General features: G+C 38.0%; 1 protein-coding gene across 2 annotated transcripts; it reads left to right on the forward strand.

Annotated features, from left to right (window-relative positions):
- The first annotated feature begins 14,948 nt into the window (after window positions 1–14,948).
- LOC129889132 (putative clathrin assembly protein At2g25430) lies at window positions 14,949–17,927 on the forward strand. 2 transcript variants are annotated; one of them, XM_055964308.1, is made up of 2 exons: window positions 14,949–15,149; window positions 15,589–17,927. In XM_055964308.1, the coding sequence occupies exon 2, from the start codon at window positions 15,625–15,627 to the stop codon at window positions 17,545–17,547; it is 1,923 nt and encodes a 640-aa protein (XP_055820283.1). In that variant the 5' UTR covers window positions 14,949–15,149; window positions 15,589–15,624; the 3' UTR covers window positions 17,548–17,927. The 2 variants fall into 2 exon arrangements, with proteins under 2 accessions (XP_055820283.1, XP_055820284.1); XM_055964309.1 differs by lacking the exon at window positions 14,949–15,149 and adding an exon at window positions 15,208–15,495.
- Window positions 17,928–18,863: the final 936 nt, after the last annotated feature.

An 18,863-nucleotide genomic window follows, 5' to 3' on the forward strand; every position in this document is an offset into this window, starting at 1 on the left:
TAGCTTACTTTCAACTTCAAGCTATAATCCATTAGCTTCACCTTTTCCTTTTGAAATATACTCGGGAGTGTTCTTCAACTTGTCCTTAAGATTTATGTTTTTGGCACTTATTGAAGCCAATTTTTCTTCAAGATCAGAAAGCTGAGCAGTCAAATCAATTTTCTCACTTTCAAAAATGTCTAGACTATCACTAAAAGTTTCCTTTTCAGTTGTGAGATCATAGAGTGAGTCAATCAAAACCTTAGCTAGAATTTTCAGTTTCTTGAGTGAATAGTCATTAAGTTTTTGCTTGATGTCAAGAAGTGTTTCCTCCTCATAATCATCATCGTCTAATTTTTCGATGGGAGCGAAATGTGAGTCAAAAACACTTCCATCATCTTCCATTGCTATCATAGACAAATCTTCTAGGTGCTCAAGTTCATCTAATCCACTTGAAGAATCTCTTCAAGTAGCAAGATCTTGTTTGACAATATAATCTGCAACAACTATTCCTATGGATTTTTCTAGAGCCTCAGGTTCATCAGATTTACTTGATGAGTGTCCCCAATCAACAAGCTCAACATAATCAACCACAGCTCTTCTCTTGGAATTGTTTTGGTAATAGGTCCCTTGGATTGTTTGTGTCACCCTCAGTCATAACATAATCCTTGTAATCAACCTTATGCATTGAACTTGTTATACCCCATACTTTTGTAGCTTGGAAGGTTCTTAAGCTTCTTAAGTTTTTTGAAAGGCTCTTAAGTTTCTTGAAAGGTTCTTAAGCTTCTTGAGAGTCAACATGAGAGCTGGAAAATCTATAACGCTATCAGACAACTCTGAGGAAGGAAGAATGTAACCCCCCATAGTAGGAAAGATTGGAAATATGGTTATAAGAATCCAGAAGAAGTTGGAGGCCAAGTAATGAGTATAGGTCTAGACTTACTTACATAAGCTACCAACTTGAAAATCTTACATTCTTAAGCTACTTGAGTTCATACCAAGCTTACGTAGCAAGGATTACATAGGTTCATAAAGTAAGATAAGATTATGAACTCACGAGGAGAAAAAGAAAGTGACACATGGCAGCAAGAGAAAGTGCCACGTGGCAACAAGAGAAAGTGCCATGTGGCAGCAGATGGAAGTTCCACGTGTCAGCAGCTGAAGCAAGGGGGTGGGCCCCACCTGCCATGTGGCAGTCCATGGTGGGAGGAGGAGGAGGTGTGTTGGCCCTATAAGGGCTTGACATATGTCACCCCCTAAGGTGGTATATATATATATGTTTTATGACTCATTAGCTTCATGTTTATCCTTTAGTTCATCCTTATCAAGAAAATTCTAGAAAAAAAAGAGAAGAGAAACCTTAAGCTTGACAGAGGGAGCCACAGATTTGGAGCCAAAAAGCTAAACTCTTCGATTTCGTTCCATGAATTAATTATCTATGGTATACCAAGAGGTTATGAAGGTTTTATTAATGTAAATTTATGGTTTGGAGCAGCAAAAAAAGGATAACAAACAACCACGAAGTTTCAGCTGCACTAAAAGAGCTTCCATGGTGAGTTTTGGCGAGTTTCGGGCAAGGTAAGGCTTTCCCTTTCAAATAGGAGTTTATGATGTTGTTATGCAGTATAATAAATTTCTTAAATGAGGCTAGAAGTGGAAAAATTGTACAAGGAGTCTTGACGTTAGAAATAAACTAAATTGAAATCGTTAGAGTTAAATTGAAGTCGAGTAGTGTGTTGTGATTGGGGTATTGCGGTTGCACATGGGTTAGTTGTGTGTTTCAAGGATGGAAAGTGTTCTAAAAACGGTATGGGTGCTTCTGGTTTCAGCCACACGACCCTCTATTTCGTATGGTTAAAGGTTTTATAAAATAAAGATTAAAAACTTTATTTTGGTATCGTAGTTTTGGGCGAGTTGGTTGGAGTTTGTATTGTGTAATATTGAACTGATTTACTTATATATATAGCTGCTGGTTTTTTTGGTAATATGTCTACCAAGATTATAATTGGGATAGGGCAAGTTACAGGGGAGATGTTGGCTGATTTCCGCCAACTTCGGAACTAGTAATAAACTAGTCGAGGGAAATGGATAAGGAAATGATTCCTATGGATACATGGTAGTAGAGTTGGAAATTGGAAAGTGAAAGGTTATTAACTTTAGTATTGATTTCATGTTAAATAGGTTCAAAAGACGAAAAGGCGAACGTGGTTAAGGGTAATCCATAAGAGGTATATGAAGCTACCTTCTTTCTCTTGACATGTTTTTGGCATAAGTATGTAAAGCTACCCTTGTTCTCTCTTGATATGTCTTTGACATAAGTTATGATGTTATGATGAAATATTTATGGTACCGAGTCCCTTGATGGGCCAAGTATGATATATGTTACTATATAAGGATCAGGCCAAACGTTCCTCAACATCTGTTACATCTAAGGATCGAGCCAAACGTTCCTCGGCATATGTTACTATCTAAGGATCGGGCCGAACGTTCCTCAGCATATGTTACTATCTAAGGATCAGGACAAATATTCCTCGGCATATGTTACTATCTAGGGATCGGGTCGTACGTTCTATGGCACATATGTATATGACAACTACATGAGGGAAAGTAGAGAGTATGTAAAGTAGTCCCTCTTTCTTTTGGCATGTCTTAGAATTAAAGATTAATATGAGCTTTGGGGTAATTCCATTCATAAGTCTCGCGGGTGATTCATGATTCTTGTTCTTAGAGATTCTCCGATAATTATTGTCCTTGACTTTTATAAGTTATTTTTTATTGTCTTGATTCACGCCCATGGTTTCTAAGGCTCTTTTGATATATCTAATAGTGTTATTTGAGGGATGACTGATATGACTATCGCCCTGATTTTCAAATGACAATTCATTTTTATTACTTCATTGAGTCTTGGACAATGTTTTAAATTGCATATGGTTACTCACTATTCTACTCGTGTATACTGTAATCTCTTCTATCACCGAGTCTCGAGCCAGGTACATAATTATACATAGTTCACTACATTATTTACCGAGTCCCTTTCTAAAGGATCGGGTACACTATACGAGGACATAATAATGCAATGACATAAACAACTCACCGAGTCCCTCACTAAAGGGCTAGGTACGCTATACGAGAACATGATAATGCAATGACATAAATAACTCATTGAGTTCCTCCCTAGAGGGACGGATATGTATGTATATATATATATATATGATGATGTGATGTGATAAGATGATGATGGAGCTTGGGTCCTATGATGGTCCTACAGATATGATTCACAGAGTCCCAGAAGGGGCCGGCTATATTATATTATATGAGCATGTATTTTTTTTTATGAATCACCAGTATAGGTACAGTGGTTCCTTAAGTAACACCGACATCTCCTAACTCTCTATTTCAAAAATGATCCCAGTTATACTATGTTATACTGTACATACTCGGTACATATGTCATACTGACCCCCCTTTCTTGGAGGGGCTGTGTTTCATGCCCGCAGGTACAGATACACACTTTTAGGATCCTCTAGCGTAAGAGTCCTACTCAGCAGTTCAGAAGCGCTCCATTATGCCAGAGCCTAGATTTTGATACTAACTCTCGATGTATATATTTATTTGTTTACGGGTACGACGGGGGCCCTGTCCTACCTTATATTACTCTTCTTACTCTTAGAGGTCGGTGGACATGTATGTGGGTTATATATATGTATGTATAGTTGTGCCTATAATACGGATGTTTTGGAACATCCCCTTTGTTATGACAACCTTGTCGGCTCGTATGGGTTTTATTATGGGATGACCCTATATGTTACGATAGCCTCATCGGCTTATAGGATATCATGCCTGTTCATATATTATAACTCAAATAGGGGATAGGTTTACTTATAGTTAGTAGGGGTATATGCGAGTGTCCAGTTCAGGCACCCGTCATGGCTTACGGGGTTAGGTCGTGACAGAAGTGGTATCAGAGCGATCTTTCCTTGGAATGTCCATAGGCCGTATCTAGTAGAGTCTTGTTTATCAGTGTATTGTGTACCACATCTATAAACAGGAGGCTACAAGATAGTTAGGATGTTATCTTTCTTTCTTGTGTTAGATCAGGTGATAGAGTTGTTCTATTAGGATAATCCCTCCCTAACGGACTACTAGGTGTACGGTAATACCTCTAAGGGAAGCTTGTTTCTGACCTCCTTTCTTGCAGGTGGGTACAGGCTGAGGTGAAAAATGAAAAAAACCAGCTCTAGATAGTGGAGGGGGTGCAGAAAAGGCCCCAGGGTACATATGGGACCCCAAGCTCCAGGACCAAGCAGACGGAGTCCCAATTACTGATTGAGACCGATCCTTTAGAAGACCCTGATTATGCTATTGAGACTGATCCTTCGGAAGACCCCGAGTATGCTATTCAGACTAATCCCTCGGAGGGCCCAACACCGAATTCCCAGAGTATTTGATGACCAGGGAAGTGGTTCCAGAAGTCACGCCAGCGGTTCTTATGATAGAGCACTATGTTAGGTCGGCTTCTACGGTAAGTGTTACAGCATATTCAATCCCTCTATCTTGGTCGTCGATAAACCAGGGGTTACCTGGTTATCTATGTCTTCTAGATTCAAGCGAGGAAGATGATGAGGGGTAGACAAACAGATGGCAAACGGATAAAGACGGGGGGCACACTTCACCTCCTAGGTCACCAGGTCGAACTGGGGACTGATCGGTCACAGGTATAGGGAAGTGATAAGTATAGTTTTTACTGGCTATATAGGGCAATTTGTCATTTTTGTTTCTGCCTAATGTAAAAATCCCTGTGCGGTTGGGATATGAAATACTATAAACATATGTATATATTGGCCCTGTGAGGCATTGTGGCTATGATATGATATGGATGTATATATACGTCTGTCTTGCATGGCATTGTTGGTATTCCCTGAGTGCAGGTTTGGGATAGTAAGGAATATAGAGGAAACTCTGCTAAAATTTTCTACAAAAAAAAGGAATAAACTATAAGTTTATCATACGGCTTGAAAGTTGACACCGAGTAGCCCTATTATGATGAACTAAAGCTGTAGGGGTACCTTCTGTGTTGTTGGTAAGGGGGCCCCATATTTACTTAGGAAGTTTTAGGTTGGAGGAAAACTCTTGTTGGAGGGCAAGGTGTCCAGCAATTAGGTTCCACTTTGGTGGGAAAGTACTGAACCCTCAACCATTAGTGGTGAATTAGATAAGTTGTTCACGACTCAAGAATGAACCTAGAGGAAAACCATATGAGTTAGGCACTAAACAGTATTATGGTGCTTATTGGATCTTAATTTCCTTCTGATAGTGGTTAGAGGATGCTTTATGTTAATAATTTATTATTTATTAAGCGACTAAAATAACTTGTGGATGGAAGACATAAACTTATGGGTTGTCCAGAATCATGTGCTTCATATATTAGATTACATACTAGAAGGATTTAGAAGGGTCAGTGATACCAAGGAATGATTTTCCGAAGGGATATAGGGGTAACATGAAACTCTTCGAGCACAAAAATAGCCATGGACTGAAATAATAGAAGGACTATTGCAGGGAATACTCAAGATAGACGTGATCAATTAAGTATGAGTATCGGACGAAAAAGGGAATAGATAGCTACGAACTGAAGGTGTAGTATGAAAAGGCGAGAAGATAAGACCATTATTAAAGTAAAATTTACATGAGACTGAGAAGAATTGGAAGTTAACCTCAGGTACCCAACAAGGATAAAAGCTTAGGAGATGTAAAGAAGTATTGTGGATATGTGATTCTACTGTGGAAAATATAAAGACCCCTCAAGGATGAGGGAGGTAGCTCTGCAAAACCATTGATGCGTTGCGAGTCCATTAAGAGGGACAAGTGTATCCACTGGGATGAAGATAATGTTATAGCAGAGCTAGAAACACAACTCACTAGAGTACAAGTACTTTTGAATGGAGAAGTTAAAACGATTATGAGCGCTAGCTAATCACTGGTGGGGGAGAAAGGAATGTGACTCTGGACAAACTACTACATTAATTATATGCCTCGAGTACCAGTACTTGGACTAGATTGGGTACTAGTTATCGAGAATTCTAAGCATCCCATAGTTGTATTAAGGGTTCTTACAGGGGCAACCTAAAGTATAGATGATCTAACAGAAGGTGTAGATATGGTGCAGTATGTCAAATGTGTTGGAACAGAATCATATGCATATGAACAATTGAAAATAAACAGAGGATGACATGGGTACACCCTAAAGGGGGGAAGTAGACAAGAGAACTACAAGTGTCAGACGAAGTCAACTAACACTATCACATGTTAACGGGAACCCTTAAACTTCAAGCGAAATCCCATGCTGGCATGAATTAGCAAGTGCTAAAGGCCAGTGATAAATGGATAGAAGCCATGATATCTGAGACCGTGCGGAGAACCATTAGCAGAGATCCTAATAGATGGGTGCATACAAAAGGGGCAAACACAATAAGAGAGTAAGACTGAGCTATCTAAGGATCGTGTAAAGGGTATTAAGGCCATGGTTGAGTAAACATTAAGATATGGAAATGGAGTTATTGGCCGCTGAGATGTGACATACAAGTAGCAAGGAGAAAGAATAGAAAATCTCCTACAGTAGGGAATGAGGAGACCAAGGTGTACCCGAAGGAACGAAAAGAAAGGGGTAGGATAGAATAGCGTTAGCGCGAGCAAGTTCTAGTGTGAAGGAGATATGTAAAGCAAGATGGACCAGGAAACAAAAAGACTGTGTCTACCTCATACCAGTTGTATAAAAATAGTTGTGCAACCTACGAATATATATATACAGTATAAGACCAAGCGGAGGATTACATGAGGAAAAAGAGGTCCTGATATTTTTGATACATTGCAGAGAAATGCAAAGAAAGTTAAATCAAATGACCAAAAAGGACTTGGTCATGGTTGAACTAAAGATCTACCCTGATACCGGTTGAAAGATAAAAGAGGAGAGGGCAAGGCGGAACCTGAAGACTAGCGAGACAACGCTAAGGTAAATCTTGGGCTAAGTTGAGTGCCTTCGCACATTGTTGCAAGAATTGCAATGTAACGTGTGACAGAAAAATCAGAGCCAAATTTGAGGAAAAGGAACATGGAAGAATCTGAACTAACGATAAAGCAACGACCTGAGATTATGTACCTAGAGTTTTATAAGTAGGGTTAAGGGAGTTGTAAAAAGGGCTTAAGCAAAATGAGCAGGAGTAGCTGGTTACTAACAAATGGCGCACTGGTATGCCAAAGTTCTACAACACTATACTAGTAGTGATAGACAAAACACAGAATGACTATGAAGGTCATTATGTGAGGGAACTTTGGCACCACTCGGTAGCCAACTCTGATGGGCAAAAAGCAAAACCCAAAAGGTAAGGGTACCAATTGATATTATCTAAAGAAGGCAAGAAGTAATCTATGAGGTCAAAGATTCCACAACACGACCTTGGCTATAAGACTCATTTTTCACTCTATGGATGGATGATTTTATATGGAATGTCATCTGCAGATTAACAATATCATCCCGTGTTCCTTCAATCAAAGACTACATATTCAGCCAAGATTGTGTGAAATTATAGATCAAGAGAATGGTGAGACTTTACAGAGTTCCCATAGCTATTGTCTCAGACGATGGAGCCCGACTTACAGCTAACTACTGAAGATCAGCCCACAAAGAGATTGGGAAGACAAATAGGTCTTCGTACACTACTGTACCCTCAGACCGATGGACAGACTAAGTTTACTAGCTAAACACTAGAAGATATATTATGGGCATATACAGTTGACTCTAAAGGTAGCTCGGACGATTTCCTACTACCTGTTAAGATTACTTATGATATTAACTATCATTCCAGTCTCTAGACGGCCCCGTATAAGACTTTGTATGGCAGAAAGTGTAGGTCGCCATTGGTTAGTCTGATATTGGCAAAACAAGACTAATAGGCCCAGACATGGTTTAACAAGTAGGGGAGGAGGTAAATCTTATTTAGTAGAGATTATTAGCTTCCCAGAGTATACAAAAGTCATATGCAGACAATCTACGTCGACCTTTGGAATTTCAAGTAGGCGATTGGTTATTTTTGAAGGTGTCGCCCATGAAAGGAGTAATGAGGTTCGGTAAAAAGGGAAAGTTGGGCCTGAGATCCTTACCATATCCTTTGCCGAATAGGCAAGGTTGCCTACGAGCTAGACCTACCGGCAAATCTAGAAGCAGTACATCCAGTCTTCCATGTATCAATGCTTTGCAAGTACATTAGTGATCCATCCCGAGTATATACCATAGATGATATCCAAGTCATAGAGGAGTTATCCTACGAAGAGCAACCTATCGCCATCCTGGATCGGTAGATTAGAAGATTGTGGACTAAGGACGTAGCTTCCGTCAAGGTATTGTGGCAAAATGAGAATCACAAAGAAGTGACTTGGGAAGCTGAAGAGGAAATGAAACACAAGTATCCGTACCTATTCCTTATGTCTACAAGTAATTCCAACTTCTGAAACTCTAAAGTTAATGAAAGTATGTGTTATTGCAATAGAAAGGAATTTTCCCTATAGTCTGTGTAAGATTTTGAGGAAGGTTTTTGGTTCACATTAGAGCATGAATGTTCTAAAGGGGGGAAGAAAGTTATACCCTGTACTTTTGTACTTTGAAGGTTCTTAAGCTTCTTAAGATTCTTAAGTTTCTTGAAAGGCTCTTTCTTGAAAGGTTCTTAAGCTTCTTGGGAGTCACCATGAGAGCCGAATAATCTATAACGCTACCAGACAACTCTGAGGAAGGGAAAATGTGACCCCCCATAGTAGGGAAGATTGGAAATATGGTTATAAGAATTCGGAAGAAGTTGGAGGCCAAGTAATGAGTCGTAGGACTCGACTTACTTACGTAAGCTACCAACTTAAAAATCTTACATTCTTAAGCTACTTGAGTTCATACCAAGCTTACGTAGCAAGGATTACATAGGTTCGTAAAGTAAGATGAGATTATGAACCCATGAGGAGGAAAAGAAAGTGGCACATGGCAGCAAGAGTGCCACGTGGCAGCAGATAGAAGTGCCATGTGGCAGCAGATAAAAGTGCCATATGGCAGCAACTTAAGCAAGGAGTGGACCCCCCCACCTACCACGTGTCATCCCATGGTGGGAGAAGGAGGTGTGTTGGTCCTATGAGGGATTGACACGTGTCACCACTTAGGGGCTAACACGTGTCACCCCTAAGGAGGTATATATATATATATATATATATATATATATATATATATGTTTTATGACTCATTAGCTTCATATTGATCCTTTAGTTCATCCTTATCAAGAAAATTCTAGAAAAAAAAGAGAGAAGAGAAACCTTAAGCTTGAGAGAGGGAGCCACGGATTTAGAGACAAAAAGGTAAACCCTCCGATTTCGTTCCGTGAATTAATTATCTAGGGTATACCAAAAGGGTATGAAGATTTTATTAATGTAAATTTATGGTTTGGAGCAGCAACAAAAGGATAACAAACAGCCACGAAGTTTCAACCACGCTAAAAGAGCTTCCGTGGCGAGTTTTGGCGAGTTTCAGGCAAGGTAAGACTTTCCCTTTCAAATCAGAGTTTATGATGTTTTTATGTAGTATAATAAATTTCTTAAATGAGGCTGGAAGTGGAAAAATTGTATAAGTATGCTTGACGTTAGAAACAAACTAAATTAAAGTCGTTAGAGTTAAATCAAAGTCGAGTAGTATGTTATGATTGGGGTGCTGTGGTTACAGACGGGTTGGTTTTTTGTTGCAGGGATGGACACTATTCTAAAAAGGGTGTGGGTGATGCTGGTTGCAGCCACACGACCCTCCATTTTGTATGGTTAAAGGTTTTACGAAACAAAGATTAAAAACTCTATTTTGGTATTGTAGTTTTGAGCGAGTTGGTTGGAGTTTGTATTGTGTAATGTTGAAGTGATTTACTTGTATATATATCTGCTGGTTGTTGTTGGTAATATGGCTGCCAAGATTAGAATTGGGATAGGACAAGTTACAGGGGCGATGCTGCCCGATTTCCGCCAACTTCAGAACTAGTAATAAACTAGTCGAGGGAAATGGATAAGGAAATGCTTCCTATGGATACTTGGTTGTAGAGTTGGAAATTGGAAAGTGAAAGGTTATTAACCTTAGTATTGCTTTCATGTTAAATAGGTTCAAAAGACGATGAGGCGAACGTGGTTAAGGATAATCCATAAGAGATATGTGAAGCTACCTTCTTTCTCTTGACATGTTTTTGGCATAAGTATGTAAAGCTACCCTTGTTCTCTCTTGATATGTCTTTGACATAAGTTATGATGTTATGATGAAATTTTTATGGTACCGAGTCCCTTGATGGGCCAAGTATGATATATGTTACTATCTAAGGATCAGGCTGAATGTTTCTCGGTATATGTTACTATCTAAGGATCGGGCCGAACATTCCTCGGCATATGTTACTATCTAAGGATCGGGTAGAACGTTCCTCGGCATATGTTACTATCTAAGGATCGGGCCGAACATTCCTTGGCATATGTTAATATCTAAGAATCAGTCTGAACGTTCCTCGACATATGTTACTATCTAGGGATCAGGCCGTACGTTCCACGATACATATGTATATGACAACTACATGAGGGAAAGTAGAGAGTATGTAAAGTAGTCCCTTCTTTCTTTTGGCATGTCTTAGAATTAAGTAAGCATTAATATGAGCTTTGGGGGTAATTCCATTCATAAGTCTCGAGTGAGATTTATGATTCCTGTTCTTAGAGATTCTCCGATAATTAATGTCCTTGACTTTTATAAGTTATTTTGTATCGTCTTGATTCAGGTCTATGGTTTCTAAGGCTCTTTTGATATAACCAATAGTGCTATTTGAGGGATGACTGATATGGCTATTGCCCTAATTTTCAAATGATAATTCATTTTTATTATTTCATTGAGTCTTGGACAATGTTTTAAATTGCATATGGTTACTCACTATTCTATTCGTGTATACAGTAACCCCTCCTATCACCGAGTCCCGGACTGGGTATGTAATCGTGCGCAATTCACTACATTATCCACTGAGTCCCTCACTAAAGGGCCGAGTATGCTATACGACGATATGATAATGCAATAACATGAAAAACTCACCGAGTCCCTTACTAAAGGGCCGGATACGCTATACGAGAACATGATAATACAATGACAAGAACAACTCACTGAGTCCCTCAATAGAGGGTCGAGTACGTATATATATATATATATATATATATATATGTATAATGATGTGATGTGATAAGGTGATGGTTACACCGGGCCCTATGATGGTCCTATAGATATGATTCACCGAGTCTCAGAAGGGGCCGACTATATTGTATTATATGAGCATGCATTTTTTTTATGATTCACCAGTGCAGGTACAGTGGTTCCTTAAGTAACACCGACATCTCCTGACTCTCTATTTCAGAAAAGCTCCCAGTTATACTATGTTATGCTTTACATACTCAGTACATATGTCGTACTGACCCCTCTTTCTCGGGGGGAGGGGGGCTGTATTTCATGCTCGCAGGTAGAGATACACACTTTAGGGATCAGCCAGCGTAGGAGTCCCATTCAGTAGTTCAAAAGCGCTCCACTGTGCCAGAGCCTAGATTTTTGTACTAACTCTTGATGTATATATTTATTTGTTTACGGGTACGACGGGGGCCCTGTCCCAACTTATGTTACTGTTATTACTTTTAGAGGTCGGTGGACATGTATGTGGGTTGTATATGTATGTATGTGTAGTTGTGCCTATAAGATGGATATTTTGGGGCATCCCTTTTATTATGACAGCCTTGTCGGCTCGCGCGGGTTTTATTATGGAATGACCCTATATGTTAGGATAGCCTCATCGGCTTATATGTTATTGTGCCTGTTGATACATTATAACTCAAACAGGGGACATGTTTACTTATAGTTAGCAGGGGTATATGCGAGTGTCCAGTTTGGGCACCCATCACAGCCTACGGGGTTGGGTCATGACAGAACTGTTTCTACTAAAATGACCAAGTTTGCCACAATTATGACAAAAATCATTTTCATTTGAGTAATTGCTTCCACTTCCTTTTTCAAGGTCCCTTGCCTCTATAACAGCACCAACTTTACTTTTCCAGAATTTTGAAAGAAATTTTTGAACATTTTGTACTTTCTTACTTGGATGAATATCCTCATCCAAATAACTCACCTCATTTTTTATGGAGGTATGCCCGGTATGCATTTCCTGGATAGTTTCACCTTCTTTCATAGTGAAGTTCTCATTTTGGGTTGTAAACATATCTACTTTAAACTCTTTCTCTTGATTGGGCCTTTCATGAGTTGTCTTTAAACAATTCCAGATCTCATTGGCAGACTTACAAACTGAGATTTGATTGTACTGATCAGGTCCTATCCCGCACACCAACAACTTCTTTGCTTTATAGCTCTTCTCGATCTTCTCTTTATTGGTTTCATTATACTCATTTCATGTTTTAGGAATAACGTTGGTGCTTTCTCATTCCTTCATTTCCTTTATACCTACATATGGTCCATCAAGAATAATGTCCTCATAGTTCACAATCTTCACCCATGATAAAATTATACATCCTAGTCTTCCACAACCTATAGTGTTGACCATTAAAACAAGTAGGTCGAGTTGTTGATAGTGCTTCTTCCAAATTAGTAGGAGTTGTCATTTCAGTAGGATCTTCTCCCGATATTAACCATGTGGAGTGTACTGCTCTGATACCAATTGATGGCCTGTTCGCTTTTATTAGTAAACTCTGGACCTAGTCCCTTACTATAGCAAGAACAGTGAAGAACGGAAAAAATGAAAAACACAAGTATTTTATGTGAAAATCTCCTTGGCCAAGGGAGGAAAAATCATGACCTGTCTTACAGGATTTCACCCAGATTTCATTATCAAAGAAGGAGCAAGAATAATGATAAACTCTTGCAATCCCAAGGATTAAACTCTTAATCTATTCTCCTTTACTATGATACCCTGGAATCTTCAACCACTACGTAATAACTCTGTTGCCCACTATACTAATCCCCTCAAATTAATTTAGACTTCAAAACAGCTCATTCTAGCTAACTCTAGCTACAGATGACAGAATGAGAAAAAAATTAATTCAAATCAAACACAAAGTTTCATGAAAGAGATGATTTCTTGAAAGCTCGTTTTTGCCTAAATAGATGAGATCTAATATAGGATGACCATGTCCTTTTGAAGCAATTCCATTTGTCAGGAGTCCTGCCACACTAGTTCAACCCAAGCACGCATAAAACGGTTACAGACAGTGTATTACTTTATCAACTGTCACTTTCAGTTGCACAAACCAATTCTATTCTATCATCGGATCAGGTCCATACCAGATCCAGTTTGTCAAATCATCAAAACTACAATCTAACGCTATGCTTTATTGTTGGACTTCTATTTTTCGTTGTTGTTTGTTATGTTCATGTTCTTGTTCATTATTTTTCTTTTCTTTTTTCGAGTTTACATATGCTGATTTTCTTTTATAAACACTTGGGATTACTATTTAGTTATATTTAGTATTTTTAAGATTGCACGAAGCACAAACAAATACAATAGTATTTTTGTCATAATATGTAGTAGCTCATATATGAGATCTAATCAATATTATTATGTGACTATTTATTGCAAGATATTATTCTTTTAGAAAAGATTTGATTATATGCTTCAAGTAAATTAATCAAGTAGAATGATTTTGCTATTTTTTAAAAATTGGGTATAAATATATTTAGAAAAAAGTACATTTAAATTTTAAATATTCTTTTCAAAAAGTATGATAAAAAAAATTCAAATCCAACTTCAATTTTACAAATTCTAAAGGGAAAAGGTTAAAAAATGTCCTTAATGTATTAGGAATGGTTTTAAAATACCCTTCTTCCATACCTATTGGATAAAAAATGCCATTAATCTATTAGAAATGGTTCAAATTTGCCCTCCCCTCTATCTATTAGATAAAATATTCACTTATAATATTAAAAATGACTCAAAAATTTTACTAATTTTAAGTATATACGTCAATAATTTTTTTAACAGTACTTTGACAATTATTTAGTTTTTTTTATTTGTATTTTTTTGGAAAAATTCTTGCTTATTTGTCTTACCTAATAGAAATATTTTCTTTAAATAAAATATATGAACTAACATGTGAATTAACCCGAATGTATGTTATATAGAAGAATTGTCTTAGTCACAAAGAAGAGGAATTTCATTATGTACGTCCATAAAAAGACAATTTTTGTTGATTTTTTTTCTGAGTGTAATTACAACATCATTTAACATAATTTATACAAAAAATTCAGTAGTTTTAAAAGACTAAAATTGTCAGACAATGGAAAAATATATAACTAAGATGCTAATAGAAGTAAAGTGAATTAAAAAGTTGAGTTTTAATTTATTCAAATTTGAAGGCTAAAAAGAATTTTTAAAAATATTTTGATGTTGTAAAAATATTATATCTATTGATAAAATATATTAAGATCACACGAAATGCGGACATATTAAATATTATTTAATAGTTGATAAACATACTTTTCAGTAGAAGGGGGACAAATTTGAACAATTTCTAATATGTTAAGGGCATTTTTGATCCAATAAGTGGAAGAAGGATATTTTGAACCATTTCGTTAAGGGCATTTTTGATTCAATAAATAAAAGGAGGACATTTCTGAACTATATCTAATACGTTAAGAGTATTTTTGAATTTTTTTGAATTCTAAATAAAACAAATAATAACTGATTTTGGTGTTCCTAAAATTGATAATGGGGTGTTAAGACACTAACCCTAAACTAAACAATAGTTATCCAGTTTGTGTTCCTCGCGTATTATGTGTTTCGTTCGAAGAACGTATTATTCCGCTAGGCGTGTTACCTCTAGGATTCTGATCCGACGGTACATATTCTCCTCGACTTTTATAGATCTACTTAGCTTTTTTTCACTCCCGTTCTTTTACTATAATCCCATTTTCTCCCTCTCCTTTAAGCTTGCACCATATCTAGAGAGAGAGAGAGAGAGAGAGAGAGAGAATTAAGGCGACGATTTATCGGCAATCCTTTAATATACTTATTCCATCTCACGTTGCCGATCTTTCTCTTCTCTTCTTGTTTTTCTCCAATCCCTGACGTTGTTTTCTTGCTTCTGGTGTGTATGCACTTCAACCCATTTCAATTTTTTCCATTATTTTTTTATTAGTACTCTATTTGCGGGTGATTTTTAGGTCTGTAGTGTAGTTTAAGAATTTTTTGAATTTAAGGGCGAAAATACAGAAACTTATACTTTCAAGTCAAAAAGATTTTGCTAGCTGTCGGGTGTATTTTTTGGTATTTGAATTTAATGGAACAAATATAGAAACTTGTACAGTATTTTCAAGTCAACTGATTTGATTTTTTCTTGGGTTTCCTGAATTGTGTGGAGTATGGACTCCAACTAATAATAGAGTAATCCTATTGTCAGAACTCAACCCAATCATATTGGGATTTAGATCGATGTACGTAATTGTTGTTTCTTTCTTGGATACCTGTTTCCTAGTTCTTCCTTCATGTATTATGATTTAAAGTTGATTTTTTGGTCTTATATATAGAGGAAGAAGAAGAAGAAATCGTCTGAAAAGGGTATCATGGCGCCGAGCACAATTCGGAAGGCGATTGGGGCGGTGAAGGACCAGACAAGCATAGGGATTGCCAAGGTAGGGAGCAATATGGCACCTGAGCTGGAAGTTGCTATTGTTAAGGCGACAAGCCATGATGATGACCCTGCCAGCGAGAAGTATACCCGGGAGATTCTTCACTTGACTTCTTGCTCACGTGGCTATGTCACTGCTTGTGTTTCATCAATTTCTAAAAGGTTAGGCAAAACCCGTGATTGGATCGTTGCCATCAAGTGTTTGATGCTCATTCACCGTCTTCTCAATGATGGTGATCCTGTGTTTCACCAAGAAATTATGTATGCCACTAGGAGAGGCACAAGACTTCTCAATTTGTCTGATTTTCGCGATGAGGCTCATTCTAATTCATGGGATCATTCGGCCTTTGTAAGAACTTATGCTTTGTATTTAGATCAAAGATTGGAGATGATGGTTTTTGAGAGGAAGCAAAATGGGGGTGGTGGAGAGATTGAGAGATATGGGTCTAGAGAAGAAAGGTGGAGATCTCCACCTTCTTCTAACAGCAGAGGCTATGATTATTACGGCGAGTTCAGGGATGAGCCTGCTTATGGAATGAGGAGGTCCAGATCATCTGGGGATGTGAGGGAGTCAACAGTACAGGTTCAAAAAGATGTGACCCCATTGAGACAGATGAACCCTGAGAGGATCTTTGGGAAGATGAGTCATTTGCAGAGGTTGTTTGATAGGTTTTTGTCTTGCCGACCAACTGGATTAGCCAAAAATGAAAGAATGGTGTTGGTTACTTTGTATCCTATGGTGAAAGAAAGTTTTCAGCTTTATGCTGATATATGTGAGGTTTTAGCTATTATGTTGGATAAATTCTTTGACATGGAGTACCAGGATTGTGTTAAGGCATTTGATGCATATGCTAGCGCAGCAAAGCAGATTGATGAGCTGGTGGGATTCTATAACTGGTGCAAGGATATTGGTGTGGCTAAGTCGTCTGAGTATCCAGAAGTTCAGAGGATAACAAGCAAGCTATTGGGTACACTAGAGGAATTTGTGAGGGATAGGGCTAAGGCAACAAAAAGTCCCGACAGGAAAGTTGAGAGTCTGCCAGCTTCACCAGAAGAACCAGCACCCGATATGAATGAGATTAAAGCCTTGCCTCCACCAGAGGATTATACTCCTCCACCGCCACCTGAACCGGAGCTTCCTAAGCCAGCGGCGGTGGTTCAGGAGACTGGGGATTTGGTGGATTTAAGGGAGGAGGGTGTTACTGCTGATGATCAAGGAAATAAATTTGCGTTGGCATTGTTTGCAGGGCCTGGAACAAACAATGGGTCATGGGAAGCATTCTCCTCCAATAGGGAACCTGAGGTGACCTCTGCTTGGCAGAATCCAGCGGCTGAGAGTGGTAAGGCTGATTGGGAGTTGGCTTTGGTTGAGACAGCTAGTTATCTGTCTCAGCAGAAGGCGGCATTGGGTGGTGGACTTGATCCGCTGCTTTTGAATGGCATGTATGATCAAGGGATGGTTAGGCAACATGTTGCCACTGCCCAGTTAAGTGGTGGTAGTGCGAGCAGTGTGGCATTACCTGGTCCAGGGAAGAGTTCAACACCTGTTTTGGCACTCCCTGCACCCGATGGAACAGTCCAGACGGTTGGACAGGATCCGTTTGCTGCATCTTTGACTGTCCCACCTCCTTCCTATGTACAAATGGCGGATTTGGAGAAGAAACAGCAATTACTTGTACAGGAGCAAATTTTATGGCAGCAATACGCTAGAAATGGGATGCAAGGACAGATGAGTTTGTCGAAGATCAGCAGTGGTGGATACTGTGGTCCACAACCAGGCGTGATGCCTTATGGCTTGCCACCAGTAAATGGTGTTGGAGTGCCACCTGCTGCAGGGTACTACTACACTCCTTACTGATTTTACCAAGTACACATCACTTTTTCTGTTTCATTGTTATGTTTTTTATCTAGTGCTTTGATCTTTTCCACTGTATTCTATTGATAATGGATATATGTTCAATTTGTGCAATATTGTTAGTGAGGGTACGTAGTTGATGAGAGGAAGGCAAAATGGGTCGAAGTGAATAGATACTACTGGTTGTTGGGGATTCTTATGTTGGGTGTCTTCAATCCTAGTACGATGACTCTTCCGTTTTGTAATATTTGTATTTCCTTTAGGTCTTTGTTTAAGTGATATATGCTCCTTTCTGTAGGCGAAACTATAGTATAAACTGTAAGAGATTAACTAGTATCCACCATCAGTGGATGGCTCTTTTACACCGTCATCTTTAACCGGCATTACCTGTTTGCATTTAATTTTCCGTGTGTCCGGTCTCTTTCCCTTTCTGCAGATCTCCATTTTTAACTCCTTAAGCATTTTTTCAACACATTTAGTTATCTTATTACTACATCCAATTCCTTCTACATTTTGCTTTGAAACTTTTAGTTTTTTGACGTCCTGCAAAGATCATTGTTGGATTTAACTGAAGAACATAAATGTAGCTTATAAGTTCAAAAATATTATTTTTTACTAATGTATTGAACTTGCCCAATTTATTGACAAAAGTTCTAAAAATGTTCTCTATGGAATTATCAGTCACCACATCCACAAAATTTAAAAGTTTCTGAATGAACTAATTAATGAGAGGAAACACTCTCCGGTTTGTATATGGAGACACTTATCCAGACATATTCGCGTTGAATTTAATGAGTACGACTATACGAATAGTTTTTTTTTCTCAAATTCAATTTGTTGGTATATCATATTTTTGTAAATTATATAATGTTTATTTTGCACATCTTTAAAATCTGAAATAGAAAAAAGACGATGAGTAAAAACTTACCATATAGAATTTACATTGATAATTGCCTTAAATTTGTTACCATGAAGACAAGCAATGAATCCTTCCTATTTTTGGTAAGCCATGTCATACTATGTAGAAAATAATTAGAGTCCAATTGCTTTGTAATATTATTTTCTTATTTATTTTTAAATACTAAAAGATAGAAATAATTGAAAATCTTACCTATTATAAGCATTAAGAATCCCAGACTGGCAGTGGAGACTATACGTCATCAGATGCTTTGGTGATTCTCTCGATCTACCAAGAATTTTGGGTTATGAACTTCTCCTAGATAATACAATTCGGAGTACATTTTATGCGCACTCACCCCGTAGACAATAAAATTCGCATTGAAAAAATAATAGTCAAGATCGGAAAAGTATTGCAACAA

The sequence above is a fragment of the Solanum dulcamara genome, chromosome 5 (assembly GCF_947179165.1).
Source record: "Solanum dulcamara chromosome 5, daSolDulc1.2, whole genome shotgun sequence".
Lineage (NCBI taxonomy): Eukaryota > Viridiplantae > Streptophyta > Magnoliopsida > Solanales > Solanaceae > Solanum > Solanum dulcamara.